This window comes from Schistocerca gregaria, chromosome 2, assembly GCF_023897955.1.
Source record: "Schistocerca gregaria isolate iqSchGreg1 chromosome 2, iqSchGreg1.2, whole genome shotgun sequence".
In the NCBI taxonomy this organism is placed as follows: domain Eukaryota; kingdom Metazoa; phylum Arthropoda; class Insecta; order Orthoptera; family Acrididae; genus Schistocerca; species Schistocerca gregaria.
The window spans coordinates 350,997,567-351,015,611 of record NC_064921.1 but is presented as its reverse complement, the minus strand read 5'-3'; the positions used below and the strand labels follow the sequence as shown (position 1 = coordinate 351,015,611).

The 18,045-nt window shown below is 39.3% G+C and overlaps 1 protein-coding gene across 1 annotated transcript in view; it reads left to right on the top strand.

Annotated features, from left to right (window-relative positions):
- The window catches only part of LOC126337034 (uncharacterized), a 105,739-nt gene that overhangs the window by 28,759 nt on the left and 58,935 nt on the right, over positions 1 to 18,045 (top strand). Inside the window, exons 5-7 of the mRNA XM_050001336.1 lie at positions 7,845 to 7,974; positions 16,946 to 17,052; positions 17,615 to 17,979. Of these exons, the coding sequence (XP_049857293.1) occupies positions 7,845 to 7,974; positions 16,946 to 17,052; positions 17,615 to 17,979 (602 nt within the window). The remainder of the gene's footprint in view (positions 1 to 7,844; positions 7,975 to 16,945; positions 17,053 to 17,614; positions 17,980 to 18,045) is intronic.

The window sequence follows — 18,045 nt, the reverse complement described above, 5'->3', positions numbered from 1 at the left end:
ACTCCAGTCTTTATTTCAAAAGCTTCTGATGTTTCTCCTCTAAATTTCACTTGTGGAGTTGTGTTGGTTAGTGTTTGTTGGATTATCACTTTGGTCTTGTTGTCTAGGCCAAGTTGTTCTATAATTCTGATCACACTTTTGCAATAAATCGAGTGATATGCCTTTTTGAAATCCACAAAGGTCACAACAAAATTTTTATTCCTGAGATTCATGTACAAAAGGATCGATCTGAGTGAGGTTCATTATCTGTTCGACGCATGATCGCCCCTGTCTGAAACATCCTTGATACTCTCCCAGCTGTTGGTCTAGCTGTTCTTCTGTCCTAGTTTGCAGAGTTTTCGACAGAATCTTGTAGGTTGTTGATTGGAGAGAGATACCACGATAGTTATTTATATCTGTTCTGTCGCCTTTCTTATAAAGAGGATGAGTTAGAGCAGATTTCCAGCCAGGTGGAGGGGTCTTTCAGTTTCCCAAATCTGCCTGATTATTTCTGTTAGTTTATCTACTGCCTTATCCCCATGCATACTTCCAAAGCTCAAATCTGCCTGATTATTTCTGTTAGTTTATCTACTGCCTTATCCCCATGCATACTTCCAAAGCTCAGCAATTATAGAATCTGCACCTGGTGCTTTATTGTCTCTAAGCGAGTCAATAATTAGCTTGATTTCAGCTTTCGTGGATGGTGATGAATTTGGGTTTATTTCTACATAGTCGGTAAAGGGAAACGTGGAGTTTGGAGGTTCACAATTCAGAAGAGCTGTAAAGTAATTCGCTAATATCTGGCAGTTGTCTTTATCATTGTGCGCTAGCTTCCTGTTTGGAGCTTTGAAGTTTGGAGGATTGTACTTGGTGATATTGACCTTATTAGTTCTATAGAAGTTTCGTGTATTTGTCTTTTGGAAGTTTTGTTCAATTTGTGCCAACTGCATTTTCTCATATGGGCGCTTCACTCCCCATATGATTTTTCACCGTGTTTTCTAGCATCCAGGAAGTTAGTTTTATTAGCTTCATTTTTCTTGGCATTCCATTTCTGCCACGCATGCTGTCTTTGCTTCACTGCTGTCTCACAATCTCTGTTCCACCAAGCATGCTTCTTCGGTCTCAGAAGCAGAACAGTTTGCTTTGCTGTCCTGAGCAGGGCTTGTTGCAATTCTTTCCAGTACTCTCCATCTAAGGATTCAAGTTTACGAGTGAATTCTCAATTGGGCCTCAGCTTTTCTGTGTCAGATCTGTCTATCTTCTATGTCTGTGTTTTTCTTGGAATTATCTTCATTGTAATCTTTTGAAAGATAGTGATCTTAATCCATATTGGCGTTCCTCAGAACTTTAACATTCCGGTTCTCTCATTGTGTTTTCCGGGTGATGGCAGCGTGATCAATTTGTTGTTCTCCAAGATTTGGATTTGGGCATGACCAAGTTTTCTGTTTTCTTGGCAAGTGTTTAAATGCTGTTGATTTCACGACTAGGTTGAAAGCCTTACACAATCCCATGAGCCTCTCTCCATTGTGGTTCGTTATTTTATGTGCTGGGTAATTTCCAACACTGTCTTGAAATTTTCTCTTCTTTCCAAGTGGCGCACTAAAATCTCTGACCAGAATGATGATGTGTTTGTCTGGGATCTTGGATAGGTAGTCTTCTAGTTCTTCCCAATATTCATCTGTTCCTTTCGGAGCTCCCTTGTTTGCGTGGTCAGTAGGTGTATGAACATTCACAATGCTGTAAACTTTGTTTGTGCTTCAAAAAGAAATAGTAGATACTCGGCTATTTGGTGTGATGGAATCTTGAATTTTCTTGTTGACTATAAATCCCATGCCAAGATGAGGAATAGTTTTTACAATGTGTTTGCCAGTTTTACCTTTAAATATTCTGTAGCCCTCTGACTCAAAAGTGTCTTTGTCTGCGAATCTTGTCTCTTGAATTGCTGCTATTAGCATTTTATGTTGCTGCTGGCTACCTGTAAGTTTTTTCTTTTTACCAGCCTTCAGAAGTGAGTTGGCATTAAAGGTGGCAAAGTAATTGAGGCATTTGTGCCTAATCTTGGCAGGAGTCTCCGATACCTCGTAGCATATTGGTGCAGGCTCCCCAGATTCCGAAGGCTTGCATGCGTCTTCCCAAGACGACTGGGTTGGGTACCACCTGGGGTAGTAGCATTTGCTGAGCTTTCCTCCCTGCTTTTGTCAGTTGAAAACTGACGCATCGACCAAGATCCTGCTGAGGTTGTGAGCCTTGGAGCCTCCAGCACTGATCAGCTCACTGACTCAGCTTCCCCCTGGGAATGGTTACCCAACCTTCCCCTGGGTTGCTCGGCTTAACAGGGCACCTCTTGTAGGTTACATGCTGGAGTTGGAGTGAAAGAGGCTAGTTGGATTCTCTTGCTGAGTCCAATATATTATGGTTGCATTGACCAAGATCCTGCTGAGGTTGTGAGCCTTGGAGCCTCCAGCACTGATCAGCTCACTGACTCAGCTTCCCCCTGGGAATGGTTACCCAACCTTCCCCTGGGTTGCTCGGCTTAACAGGGCACCTCTTGTAGGTTACATGCTGGAGTTGGAGTGAAAGAGGCTAGTTGGATTCTCTTGCTGAGTCCAATATATTATGGTTGCAGGTGACAGGTAATGACGTGTTTCACTCCCATTGGCCCAGAGTCACAAGGACTCCTCCCAGATTGATTTCTGCGACTGGTGATTCTAAGTATACTATTAATTCCTAGTCCAACATTGATCTTTCTCCTGCCTTGCCCAGAGGAGTTGCCTAAATTGTCAGGGGGCCAGTATTGTTCAAAGATGGAGTTAAAGCTTGGACATCTCCAACTGCCTTCTGATGATACTTATGTCAGTTGCTAATTTTAAATACACCGTTTGGCTTATTCAGGAACAATCACTTACCGTTCGGAGTTGTGAGTGCAGCCAGCATTTTCCAAATATATTAGAACAATTTACTCACAGTATTCTGCATTGTGTTAACTATTTGGGTGATATTATTGTTATGAGGCAGACACATGCAGAACATTACAAGAATCTTGAGTCCCTTTTCCAACGGCTCTGGGAAAATGATTTATGTTGTCAGCTGGAAAAGTGGAGTTTTTTTTGTCCTCAGCATCAGATGCTTAGTCACAAGGGTATTGCATTGACCACTTTGACAGATTTATCTACATGCCCACTAACCATAAACAGTTGCAATCATTTCCGGGGAAAATTGTGTACTGTGCAAAGTTCATTCCTCAAGTGGCGCAGATAGTGCAACCTCTCAATAAGCTTCGCAAGAAGGGTGTCAATTGCAAGTGGTTGGTTGCCTGTCAACAGGCATTTCATCACTTTAAGGACAGTCTCAAGGCGATTCCATGCATATGCCATACATGATAGGTCTGCAGTTATTATTCATATGGTTTACATGAACGTTTTACATTTGTGTGTAAATGTTTTAATATATGTAAAACTACATAGTGTAAAAACAAACAAAAGATTAAAAACAATCACAATTTTTTAAGCGTTATACCTACGTCTCTTAACCATTCCACAGGTCATGGTGTCACCAAATTGCCAAGCTTTGCAACTTGAATGTGTGAAATCAATACTCTCTGTTGTTTCTTGTCTTTTCTTTCTTCTCTGAACATTTAGAGCTATGAGAAGTCCAACTGCTATTTTTTGTTAATGTAGAATTTTATATTCCTTGTAAAGCTCATCACACTGATTAGACCCACCGGGAATACATTGTTTCCAATGTCCATTGGGTATTGTTCTTTTTGCTACCTCTTTGACAGTTTGAGTAAATCTATCATAGTTTGTAATCTGCACTGGAATAAATGCAATGAGTTCTTCAAGTTTATCAGTGTATTGCTGCCTTTTTTTTTTTTTTTTTTTTTTTTTTTTTTTTTTTTTTTTTTTTTTTTTTTTTTTAATTCCAAGTGTATAGATTCCGTAATCAGTAAGTATGGACATATATTGACTGTGGTAAGAAAGGTTCTGGTGTTTTCCCATTTGCGAGTTCACCATTTCTGTTAGCATGACTGATAGGGGTAAAGCATAGATCTAGTCATGTGCCAATCTGCACCATGCTGATCAGAATGTTCCTCTTTTCTTTGCACTAAAAATTAGGTGCAGATTATTCAAGGACAACCAGTCATGTAAGATGTTGCCATTTGTGTCATTATCTTTAATTCCCAATCATTGTGGTGGCTATTAAAGCCTCCAGCATAGATGGCTGAGTCAGTGAAAAGTCTGAGCGGAGGTTTTGACCAGTCCACTATCAGAGGTTTTTAGATGTTTGTGATAGTAGTTCCACATACTGTCACTGCCACACTAAAAATATGGTTTGTGGAGTCCATGAAAACCACATTGCAACATCATTCTTCTATGGCAAAGTTTATCTAACTTCCACTAGTAACGATACATTTCCTCCCCATAGAAGTGAACTATATGAAACTTGAGCTCTTCCCAGGCCACAGAATGTTCAAATAACTTGCAGGAATGCAGCCAGTTGACATCTGCAACAACTGCCAATATTTTAGAGGTTGCAGTGTGCAATTTCATTATTTCAACAGTTGTTGACTTCCAGTTACTTTTTACTCAGTGACCAGTTCTGTGATCAGACAGATGGATGTGCAGTGGGGAACTGTTTGCCACCTATTATTGCCGAGCTGTTTGTGGAGTAGTTTGAGGAATGTTGCCTGTATCAGCAGCGTTAAAACTTACTTGCTTTTTCGAATATGGAGACAATACTTTTGTTATTTGGCCTCATGAAGTGAGAATTTAAACAGCTTCACTCTGCCCAAGTAGTTGCTTCGCAATGAATGTGAAAAATGATAGCTGCATTCCTTTTCTGGAAGGGTTGATGGTACATTGGGGACACACAATTTATAGGAAGCCAACTCACATTGATTTGTATCTTCTGCTGAGCTCAGTGTGAAGGGTACTTCATACCTTTATTCCAAAATCCATGTCATCTCAGCCCCTGGAAGTTTGTTAACTGAGTTAATCCACCTTGAAGTCACCTTTCGACTTATAGTTAAAGTAAAAGACAGATCAGATGTGCATTGGACTATTGAGCAACTATAAATCAGGTGAACAATGAAAATAATGTGGTAGCACCTAGGTGTGTGGTGTATATGGGTTACACAGGTAGCATTTCCAACAGGACTGGTCGTATTCTGTGGAAACATGGTGTTAAGTGTGTTTTTCTATGCCATCTAAGGTAAGTTACCTTTTAGAGTATGCAGAGAATGGTCTTGGTTTTATTTAAGGTGGGTGTCCACTGTTTCCCTTGCTGTTGTGGTGTCTCATGCATTACTCAGACCATCAGAACTGTGGAGGACCAGTGTGCTAAGTGTAAATGTCATGCATGCTTACAACAGCTAAGCAAATCTGCTGCTGCAGAACATTGCCCTGGCACCAGTCATCCTGTGGAATATAAGAGTGCAGAGATTCCAGCATCCACTTCCAGCTATTGTGATAGTGTTATTAGGAAGCAGTTGAGATTAAATTAGCAGGTGACCTTATAAATTGAGAGGGAGATTTTTCTTAAATTGTGCGTAGAATCCTGCTCTCTGTGCTCAAACAACTGAGGGACAAAGTTAATATTACTTGCTCGTTTGTTTGTAATTACTATTAGCTGTGAATAACATCTGATAGTGGTCATCTTTGGTTGTGCAGTGATGCTACCTTTTAAGGTTTATGTTTTGTGTATTTCTGCATATGGTGTATTATGATTCTTGGTCAGTGTAGCCCAGCATATCGACCATGTGGTTTTGCTCAGTGGTCAGCACATTGAACACGTATTTTGGAAGACGACAGTTCAAATTCAGATTTCTGTGATTTCCCAAAGTTGCTCCATGCAAATGTGAGGATGGTTCCTTTGAATGGGCATGGCCAATTTCCTTCGCCGTACTCTCATAGTCCAAGCCTAGTGCTCTGTCTCTAATGACCTCGTCGTCGATGGGATGTTAAACCCAATCATCCTTCCTTCCTTTCCCATCATACTTAAGTATTAATTTTCCTGTACAAAGAGCTCTTTCATTGTATTTGTGACTTGTAAATGATGGTGTGTGCACCTAACACAATATGAGCAGTTGTTGAAGATATCACCTGGTTGCATTCCTGTAAGTTGTTTGAATAGTATCAGAAATATTCACATGATGGCAGCACCACACAGATGTCAATTCCAAATCTGAGGGGAAGCCGTGAGTGCGAAGAAAACAGTGGAAAATCAGGAAGATGAATTGTGTTCAGGTGTGGAACCTTTAGGCCATTTCTGCCACATGGACCATTATTTCTACATGAGCTATACTTGACTTCATCCTCAGAGTGTTAAATACAGGCTCTCGCGGTTTCAGCAATGTCCCTCCTTCATGGTAGTACATCACAGATCAGTGCATGACATCTTATCTGGCCTTTCTATTTCTTATTACTGTTAAATCCACCTCTGTGATGTTCAGAGTGATATCTTGTGTTTCACTGCATCTTGCCACATGAGCCATTACAAATTCTGAAATCCTGCTCATAATGCACTGTCTCTTTCATGCTGTAGCTAATTGTCAAGTGTAGTTTGATGTGAGTAGCACTGCAGTTCTGAGTGCACATTAAACTATAGATTTCCCTGTAATTGGCAGAGACAAGTCAGTTCATAGGCTGGAGGAAGGCAAAGATTACCACCTCTGATAGGACTATGCCTAGTAAAGCATTTTGGTTTTCAAACTGACCTAATGAGCAAGGCAGTGCAGTAGTTAGCACACTGGACTCGCATTTGGGAGAACAATGGCTCAAACCTGCATCTGGCCATCCCGATTTTGGCTTTCCATGGTTTCCCTAAATTGCTTCAGACAAATGCCAGAATGGATGCATTGGTAGGACACAGCTGATTTCCTTCCCCACTACAAGCTTGTGCTCCATATCTAATGACCTCAACAATGAGGTGAGAGTGTTAAGTACTGATCTCCTGCTCCTCCTCGTCAAAGCAACCTTACAGTTGATGACAGCCATTCTTTGCTTAGTGACAAACACCTGCGGGTGCATGCATGTGCATGTGTCTAATTCGTAAGAAAGCCTTTTTGGCTGAAAGCTTACTTGTTTGACAGTTTTTTGTTTGTCTATCTGTGACTCAATATCTCCACTATATGGTGATAAACAAATATGTATTTTAGAATAGCCACACCCTACTTCACATGTTTCTTGTTGTCAATAGCGAACATGTTTGTCATTCTTTAAAAATTTATCCTTGCTTGAGCAAATTTCACTGTAATGCCAACAGTAGCCCATTTCGTTGTGTCATTATTGACATACTGGTCATGATTGTACCATGCAAATATAGCTGAATGATTGAGGATAAAACCCTTTAGGGTCATACCATTAATTTCTCAGCCAACAGTATAACATGACATTTAGTTTAGGTTATCCCTTGCAAAGAGCTGCATCATCTAGACCTGCATCATTTACAAGACATTCGAATAAGTATGTACAAATTGCAGCTTACATAATTGTATAACTTTCTAGACATTAGTAAACACTTGCGTATGAAGCTTTCATGGGTAGAATTAATTAGTGCCTGTATTGCCACTATTGTCTATCCTATGCTGCTGCTGAGTAATGACTTACAAGAAGAAAGAATGATCTGGAAAGTTAACATCCATTGGGATTAGAAAGTCAATTTTATTGTTGGAAAAAAAAACCATAGTACATAGATAAAATGTACAATTGACTATTTCCATTTTTTTCTCAGTTGATTATTGTACTAGTGTCTTCCTGATGTAACCTACCAATACAGTTTTAGTTTTTACTTCATGAGTTTGTTCTGACATTTGTCATAACTACAAGTGCTTATAGTGTAATTTTAAAAGTTTCTTTGCTTTGCAGATGAGTCTGTATCGTGATAATCCAAACTGGATTAATGAGTGGGCAAACCAGGTGGCCAAACATAATCATGAGTCTGAATATGAAAAATCAGATCCAATGAGTCTGCCGCCTCTTCCTCTGGGAAAACCAGGTAAACTTAGTAACTGTTAGTTACCGATTTATTTTAAAATTTTTTAAATTACAGACTGTTTATCTGAAACTGATTATTTTGTGTGAAAGATGATGTTCGATTTAAGAATTGTGCAGCTTCCATGTCTTATTCCATTTAGGGCATTTGAACAAAATCAGAAAGCTTTTGAACCTATTACACCTATTTTTTTAAAATTTGTACTTATTTGGGCATGTGCTCTTAATTAATATAAAACATATATATGTGGACAAAAATAAGGATGCGAGTACTGATAAATAATTAAATAAACTGATGTCCATAAAAATGAAGGTGGCATGCTACAAACTTTAAATCTGCAGTAAGGGAACTACATGATTGGATATGAAAATGATTAGCATGTCAGCACTTTTGTGCAAAGATGATAGCAGCAATGCCATCTACATTCTGTAAATTAGGAAAGAATACATAATGTGTTTATAATGTGGAAGTTGCATTTGAGTGAGGTTTCTTTGTGAGGAGACCACGTTTTGCGCCATGTAATGTCTACTAGCACATGTAGGAAATCAAGAGCGGCAGGATCATGGTCATTGATTGTATGCTGTACTGCAGTATTGTTGGTTAATAAATCAATGAAAATTATAAATTTTTGAACATATAATGTAAGTGGATGGATAAAAAATCTACTCACAAATGGGAACAGGAGAGCACATGTATAAAAAGTATTAAAGTTCAAAAACTTTTGGAGCTTATGGCTCCTTCTGGTGAAAGGATTGAAGGGGCCAGGATGAGGGGTGAAGGAAAGGGACTGGTGAGGTTTAGGAAAAAGGGGTAGAGTTAGAAAACGTCACCCACAACCCTTGGTCTGTGGATGAAGACTTACTGGATGGGATGAGAAGCAAAGACTGGTTGTTAGGGACTGTACTGGAAGAAATTTGAAAATCTGATAGTTTAAAGGTGGAAGATAGGGTAATATACAAGAAAGAGATTACTGCCCAAACATCGTGCTCTAGTTAGAGCAAAAAACTAAGTGCATTGTATGTGACAGAGGTTTGGGGGGAGTGGGGGGAGCAAAAAATAAACAGGACATTAAATGAATGATGAAAGGGAGTAAAGAAAGATGTAGTTTCTGTGAAGAAATGTGGAGATCAAAGAAAATAATGTAAACTAAGGCCAGGTGGGTGGGGAGAACCAAGGACATGTTATAGTACCAGTTCCCACCTGCGGAGTTCTGAGAAACCGGTATTCAATGGAAGAATCCAAATAAGAATCCAAATGTGTGGTTAAACAGTCACTGAGATCATGACTGTCATGTCATTGAGCATGCTCTGTAACAGGATATTGTGTTTTGCCAGTATACATCCTCTGCCTGTGCCCCAAATGATAACTTGGTGGTGATAATGCCAATGTAAAAGGCCGAACAGTGTTTACATAACAGCTTATGTACAACATGTGTTGTCTCACAGTGGCTGTCCCATTGATAGTATGTTTTGCCAGTAACAGGGCTGACATAGATGGTGGTAGGAGGGTGCACAGGGCATGTCTCACAGCAGGAATGGTCATGGGGTTAGGAGCCATAGGGTAGGAAGGTGGGTGCAGAAGGAGCATAGGGTCTGACAAGGATATTATGGAGAGTGGGAGGATGACAAAATGCTATTCTAGTTGTGATGGGCAAAATGTCGGACAGAATGGACCTCATTTCAGGGTATGAATTTAAGAAGTCATAGCTTTGTCGAAGTAGCTGATAATACATTTAATGCCAGGATAATACTGAGTGACAAGTGGGGTACTCCTAAGTTGTTTCTTGGAGCGGTCAGAAGTATCAGGATTGGATGTAATGGTCTGGGAAATCTGCTTTTCAAATAAGCTGGTGGGGTGATTATGTCCAGTGAAGGATGAGGTCACAGTGGCTGTAAAGAGTTTACATCTGAGCAGATGTGTTTGTCTCGAATGCCAAAGCTGTATGGGAGGGATGATTTGCAAACTTTAATACTATTTATAAGTGTGTACTCATGCCACTGCATGGTGAGTAGGTTTTTTTATCTCTCCACCTACAGTCTTGTTGGTTAGCATCCCATGGCTGTCACATGAACATGGATTCATTGGGTTCAGGAAGCCCATACTCGATGCCATGTGGTCCTGCGCCACTATTGCCTGAGAGGACAGACACATAATTTGCTTGGCCATGCAGGATTTTGTAGCCATATCACATACTACTATGAGTTACAGTATGGGTTTGTGAGTAGCAAGAAAAGCATCCACACAAATAGTATGTCAACATCTTGAGCATCACAAACTGTCAGCATGGTGATTGTTATTGCGGATTCCATGGAAATGACGGTAGAGAAAGGCACACCAACAGTAGTGCTTCAAACATCAGGCACAGGAGTGGCATGCCATATTCACAAATGAGTTGTGGTTCAGTGATATCATTGTGGATGTATCTGTGTGTGAATACTCTGAGCAGTATGAATGTTGGCAGATTGCCTGAGTCATTGTCATACAGGTGTCATGATATGGATGCCATTAGGTATACAACATGGTAATCTCTGGTTTGCTTTGCTGGTAATTTGGGCAGCAGCCATTTCATTTTGGACATGTTGTGGCTCATTTCTGTGTTCGAGCTTCCAGGCCTGGTGATGTTATATTTCAACAAGATAACGCAAGACCAGATGTTGGCTATGCTTTCCTAACCTACTTCGATATACAGGGTGAAAAGTATTTAAACCAACAAACACTGGGAGGTTGTAGGGGACATCAAAACAAATATTTTTCCCTAATGTCATTTCTTCGTATGAGGTGTATTTAAACCGTTAGAGGAAGATTTCTCTGGTGGCAAATTAATTAAACCAACAAAACACTTTTCCATTTTTTTATGACCAAGAGACAAGACATTAACACAACCCAATTTCAATTACAGTAGATTTTCAAAAATGCCTCCATTGACATGTAAACAAAGGTTACACTGTCGGGTCATGTTCTGTCCGACACAGGCAAAACCCTCAGAAGTACCTGAATTGTTCCTGCTTCTGCTACTATCTGGGCAACCAGATCCTCTTCTGATGCAACAGGAGTCGCGTAAACAAGGTTGTGCATCTCTCCCCACACAAAAAAGTCCAGTGGGGACATATCTGGGGATCGAGCAGGCCATGGTACAGAACCACCTCTGCCAATCCACATTTCTGGGAACCGTTGGCCCAGGAATCAACGCACACGATGACTGAAATGTGCCAGCACCTCGTCATGTTGGAACTACATGCATTGTCTTACAGGGAATGGGACGTCGTCCAGCAATTCTGGCAATGCTCTGGTGTGAAAATTGTAATAGTGCCAGCCATTTAATGGCCTAGGTAGCAGATACAGCCCAATTAAACAGTCCCCAACAACACCGACCCACACATTAATGAAGAACAGCACTTGACGAGCGCTAGTAACTGTGGCATGTGGGTTATCCTCACTTCAAACATGCGAATTGTGCATGTTGAAGACTCCATCACACCTGAACGTTGCTTCATTGGTAAGGAGAACAGAGGATGGAAATGTAGGATGCATTTCACACTGTTCCAGGTACCACTGCGAAAACTGTGCTCTGGGTGGATAATCAACTGTTTCCAGGTTGTGGACACGCCGTAAGTGAAATGGACGTAACAATTGCTTTCCAAGGACTGTCATTACATTCGTCAGATTTGTCCTCATGTTACGTGCAATTGCACGAGTGCTGATTGAAGGATCCCACTCCACATCCTGCAAGACAGCCTACTCAAATAACAGCATTCTTACCGTGCGACGGCGTCCCTGTCCAGGTAATCTGTTAAATGACCCGGTCTCACGCAGACGCTGGTACACAGCAGCAAAGGTCGTATGATGCGGAATACAGCGATTAGGATATTGTTGTTGATAAACCCACTGTGCAGCTCATCCGTTGTGGTGCACTACATAGTACCATATCAGTGTACTCACACCAGGTGTATCGCTCCATTAGTAAACAGAGACAATGCACTACTACACTGGTGGACAGCAGTTGCCTACAACTGAAGAGCATAATAAACCGTCTAACATCTGAAGATTGTAATACGGTGTTTAACAACTGAAGAGCATAATACGGCCTCCACCAGTTTAAATAATCCTCATAGGAAAAAATGACATCAGGGAAAAATATTTGTTTTGATGTCCCCTACAACCTCCCAGAGTTTGTCGGTTTAAATACTTTTCACCCTGGAGAGGATGTGTAACTGTTGGCCTGGACAGTGTGCTTTACAAATCTCTCTCTCAGTGAAATCATTTTTATCAGGGATTGTCAAGTAACCCTGTAGCCACTGTGATTGATGAACTTGGGGGACAGAGTTGAACCATTGTGAAACAGTGTACCTCTGTATGTCATCCAAGCTCAGTTCAAGTTGAAGTTCAGGCTCTTGTTATTGTCTGATGTGGCGGCTCTCTGTACCAAATTTAGCATCCTGCATATCCTCAAATCACCTGCAAATTTCGTCGTGTGTAGTTCCTGCTGTGCTGTATTTGCCCAATAAGTACAATTTCATGATATATTATCCTTCCTGGTGATGCTATTTTAATTTACCAACAGTGTATGTGCTCTAGGGGCAACACGTTAAAATATCGATCAAAATGAGAGCATCTGGAACTAGGAATGTTTTTCATGAGGAACTTTGCAAGTAAGATTTGAGAGGGAAGGCTGGAAAACTGAAATTATGACATTAAAAGTAACAATATTGCACTTGTTTGTTAAAATTGAATTGTGTATAATAACAAAGTAGAATAGTCAGTGATTTCAACTTTCCATGTTTGCCTCTCTTGTAATTTATCTTTTATTTTTGTCTTCTGACTAATACTGTTTCATACTGAAACTTAAACACAACTGACTTCACTAATCTACACGAGATATTGATTGGAAACACAGAAGAGTAATGGTAACTGCTCACATGTCTCCTTTTGATTCCAAGGTGCCTTGCTCTAACTTCTCAAAGTGGTATTCTTTTATAGTCTGTTTGAACAGTTCTTGTCAAGTCGGCATCAGCAACTTCAGAAGGAATTGTGTTTATTTGATAGTGTTCCATGCAAAATTTATTGTGCATTAATGAAAAAAAAACATAAAACATGTTGGGCGTGAATAATGTGAAATAATATTTTTCTACTTGAGTAAGCATGGAATGATGCTGCATTAGTTTGTGCACATGTTATGGCACTGCAGAAGAAACTACAGGGTATTAGTTTATTGTGGACTTATCAGTGTTCATAGTGTCTGTATGAATTAGCTACCAATTGCCTGTAGGTATTTAAGACTGCAAAATGGAGAGCTGCCTAAAGCCAAATAGTATTAGAAATCAAAATTGTCTACAGTCCATAAGCGTATCACTTCCAGATTATCGTTCTCTGTGCTGGCCCTCTGCTGCACTCTCCATTAAATACTTACAATATTTTTCATTACCACTTCTTTCTGGCTCAGGAGTTCCTTTGTAATTGCCTGGGCTGATGTAGATTATGAACATCTTGAATTTAAGGAAGAGAGTGGTTTCCACCTATTTGCAACTGGGGAAACTGTAAACCTGTTTAGAAATTCATACTTGATTTGATTCCAAGACTTATCAAATAATAAATAAGTCAATAACAACAACTGAAATATGATATTAACTTAATATCAGTGGTCTGCTCACCATCATAGTCATGGGTGGAGTGATTATGCACAATCTGCATAAGAAAACTGGATTTACATATTACTTATGTTTTATGAATTAATTATCTGTTTGCTTAGAGCCATTTCAGTAGGATGAAGAAATGTGCTTGTTTTCTGTGTAAACTTTAATGCTTTATTATGTGTACTCACATTGACTTGAAGGATATTATCCAAATTGTTATGTATTAATTGATGTTAAGTGCTGACAAACTTGTACCATTGCACCTAAATTTAAATTGGTGTGATTTGGAAATGTTGTGAAAACTACTGGTGACATTATAATCATATGCTTCATCAGTTTACTGCTTAAACGTTGAAGCATTAATGACTTGTTTACAATCTGACTCATGTCTCACTCCAATAAACTTATACTGTGTGAACATAAAGTCTTTCTCCGATTACAAAAATTTATTTCTAAGGAACCATACTTGGCACAGTGATGTGGTTTGTTGCAAATTGTAGCTTCATGTTCACCATGCGCAATGCCAACCATGCTTGAATCTGCGATGTGGTTTGTTCATCAGACGTAACAGCTCTTGACTTTTTTTGTTTGGGGTTACACCAAGTATTAAAGTCTTGATGTAGAAACTCATACTTCACGAATATGAGATCCTGTATAGGCAATGACAGAAGAGATGTTGTTAAAGACAAGGAGAAAAATTGAGTATCACCTAGATGTTCTACGGACACCATACAGAGTACATGTGGAAGTGTAGCCATAAAAACTTCAAGTTAAGCTACCATTTGCAACAAGCCATGTAGTTAAGCTTAGCATTGTTCTTTATGAATAATTTTATTTAAATCAGGCAGTCAACCTGTATAACTCTATTTTCTGTTGACACAAGTTCCTCAAAACCATCTTTTGTGAAACTTCAGTGACATAGTATTGCTGTAGCTCTTGTCTTTGTTGAGTTACTGGTTGGAAATTCGAAGAAAAGAACATAATGAAGAGAGAGGCACTGAGGATATGCCGGTGAAATATTGGGAGGGACTATATGTGTGCAGACGTAGGTGGATGACTAGCAGCAGCAAAGACTGATGCCAGGAGAATTGCAGAACCAAGAATGCCTAGCTTTGATGTTTCAATTAATGCCTCTAAGCTAGCAATTCCACTAAGAATGTGTGTCAGTTTAAAATTAGTGCCAAATCTTGTGGGAGTTTAGAAGGCATAATACATCCTTTTTCACTTTAAACTGTTTAACTTACAGAATTGAACTTCAGGTATTTGGTTTTGTCCCTGTAATTATGGACTCAAAAAGGCAAATAATAACTGGAGTAATTATGATGAAGTTGATCGCACAAGAGTTAACTCACGATAGACCATCAGTATCGTGCACTAAAGTCCATTTTGTTACTTCACATGAATTTATGTGAGCAGCTTCTTCAACCACACTACTTATTTCTTGTACACTTAATTATTTGGAAATATTTTGGAAATTTTTTGATGATAGTCATAGTTTATGAATGACCAGCTGAAAATAATTGTTTATTGTATAATGTGCTTTTGACAGATTCTTTGTTGTAAACTTCTGTTGTTTGCCTTTGATGATTTTTGTGCAAAAGGTGTTAGTGAGCTATGTGTATATCTGTGTTACTGTTGCTACACTTTCAATGACCTCTTATACAAGGTCATCTTGAGTGTGTAGCATACTCTATATGAAAACCATAGTTTTTGTTTGCTAGTTTGATGTTATGTGCAGTGTACTGTGATTATAATGTCTTGACTTCATGATTTTAGTTTCTTATGGGTTTGATTTTAGTTTCTTATGGGTTCCCAGAAACAGTTAAATACCAGGATTCTCAATGAAAGGTGTGACTGGCTTCATCTCATTCCTTTTTCTATCTGATGAAATGGTATATATCAACAAAAGTAACCAATTTTTTGAAAATATGATATAATTGGATAGATAAAAAAAAACCACTCACCTAGCAGCAGAGAAAAACATGTATGAAAGTTATAGATATATGCAAATTTTGAAGACACTGGCTTCTTCTTCTGGCAGAGGCATTGTAGGGAAAGGAAGAGGGACGAAGGAAAAGGATTGATGAGGTTTAGGAAGTTACTGAGTGGATAAATTCCTTCTAATACCATTTGGGAAGTCTCCCCGGACATGGGGTTCTGGGCCACTTTTCTATAACTCTCCCCATTTTCTAAATCACACCAGTCCTTTTCCTTCATCTCTCTGCCTTTTTCTTCAACCATTCTGCCAGGAGGAGGAGTCACTGTCTCCAAAAGCTTGCACATTCCCATAACTTTTGTGCTGTTTTCTCCTGTTGCTGCTTGATGAGTACATTTTTTATCTATCTGATGAAATATTGTATTATGTATGGCATTACTACAAACAAGATATTAAATTCGAAAAGAATTAATGGAAATATCCATGGAACTTTATTGAAATTTTTGTGGATCTTACCCTTGACTGATGAGAGCAGCTGATATGTCACTTGTAATTACCAGCAAACAAATGATGTGGCACTGTGGTTTCAGTTTGTGAGCTCCTATGCTACTACAAACACATTTGATGCACTTGCAGCTAGCTATTGTGTTTCATATGTGCACGTAAATTCACTGAAGATTTACCTCCTGCTTGCAGTGTTCTTCAGCCAGCTCTCAGTATCCTGGGTTATGCAGATATTACTCTTTATAAGGTAAAAGAACTCTGGCTCCAAGCTACTGATAGTACAGAAATAAAGCAACAATCTTACACATTTCTCATTAAAATGCACATTGCCAGGCACAGCTCGTATAGTACCAACACCTGTCACATTGCCACTATTCAACATTCAGTTATTCTTATAGTCAGGAGGCTTCATAGAGTAAACAACAATTGTATTCCTCAAAATGAGTAGTTTTCTTGTGCATGCATTGCATCCTCAACCCGTTTTACAGAAATTTGCAGGTTCTTATCATATAGCACACATACACATACTTGGAGCCAAGATAGTCAATGCTGAAAGCACATAAAAATTCAGTTTCACTTAGTAAAGTGCTTTTATTGTATGTGCTCACTCATGAAGAGAATATTCAGAATAACCACTAACTAAACAGGGGCCTGCGTGTCTCTCAGAGAATGTGTGTGTGTGTGTGTGTGTGTGTGTGTGTGTGTGTGTGTGTGTGTGTGTGTGTGTGTGTGCGCGCGCACGTGGATTTACCTTGTTTTATTCATTCAGAATAAAGATTCTCTAAAGGCTAATTTTGTAATTTAACCACACCAGTAAATTAAAGAAATGCAATGAATAAGTTCATTTCCATCATGATTTACTTCGTGTTGTGTTTTGATAATAAATAAATGTGTCATCTTCCAGTTCTCAGCAGCAAAGGGTTGCCACCTTCTGGTCGGAAGCTTACTCCGTCTCCACAGCATACAAAGAATCATCTCTTCCAATCACCAGTGGCAATTTCAGCTTTTCCGGTAAGTTCCTTTAAATTGGAAATCTTTGGGAAACAATCAGCCATTAGTGTGCATTACATTTGTGTTTACACTTATTTCTGTGAAGTATAAATGATAATTTTTAAATGGCACTGTGATTGATATGATAAAATTGCAGAGTTGTCCACATTGTGTCATGTTTTAGATTTGAAAGCTAGAAGAGAGAATGTATGAGACAATGGATAGGGAAAAAAAACCAGTATTGTTTATTTCATATTTAAGTGAAATATTCTGGTTGGTCTTTGGTGTTAAGTGTCAGCTGTGTTGTCACTTCTTTGAGTGCACAATTTTGAGGTATGATGATAATCTGTCACTGTTTTAACAATTAATAAATGATGACTCCTGCTGTCACAGATGATGTTAATAGTCATTTTACATTTTGTATTTTGGATTATCTTACTGCACTGTTGTGTATATGACAGAAGTATTTTCTTTTTAATAGTAATAATTAAGAGTGATGAGTTCATTACTGAACACCAGTAATGTGAGCAGTTTTAAATATGCCAAAATTAAGTTTGCAACTGATTTGACCTTTGCATTTCAGGACTTCGGGCAGAAACAGGATGTAGTTGGAAGTGAACGACACAGTGACAGCAGCTTGGAGACAGAATCATTCTTAAGAGCAACAGAATCTGTTGTTACTGCTATGCAGGCACGAATGACTCTCTCTGTAGACTCGGGTGGGGAGTCAGATGTAGACACTAGTCACAGTTACAGCAGAGCCATTGTCGGAAATCGTGGACCTGTTACACCATTTCGCAGAGCGAGCAATGCGTCAGACACTAGTGTCAGACAAGGAGAGGGTCGGCAGTCTGACAGTAGTAGTGAGACGGGTGAGGGAAGGATGAGGTCAGGCACCATTCCAGCACCTGGATCGACACCACAGATGCGATACAACAGGGCCTTCAGGTACTATTGGTGTTGTAGATTCACAGTTTGCCATTTAATAGACAAACAGGAGGTTATAGTACCTAT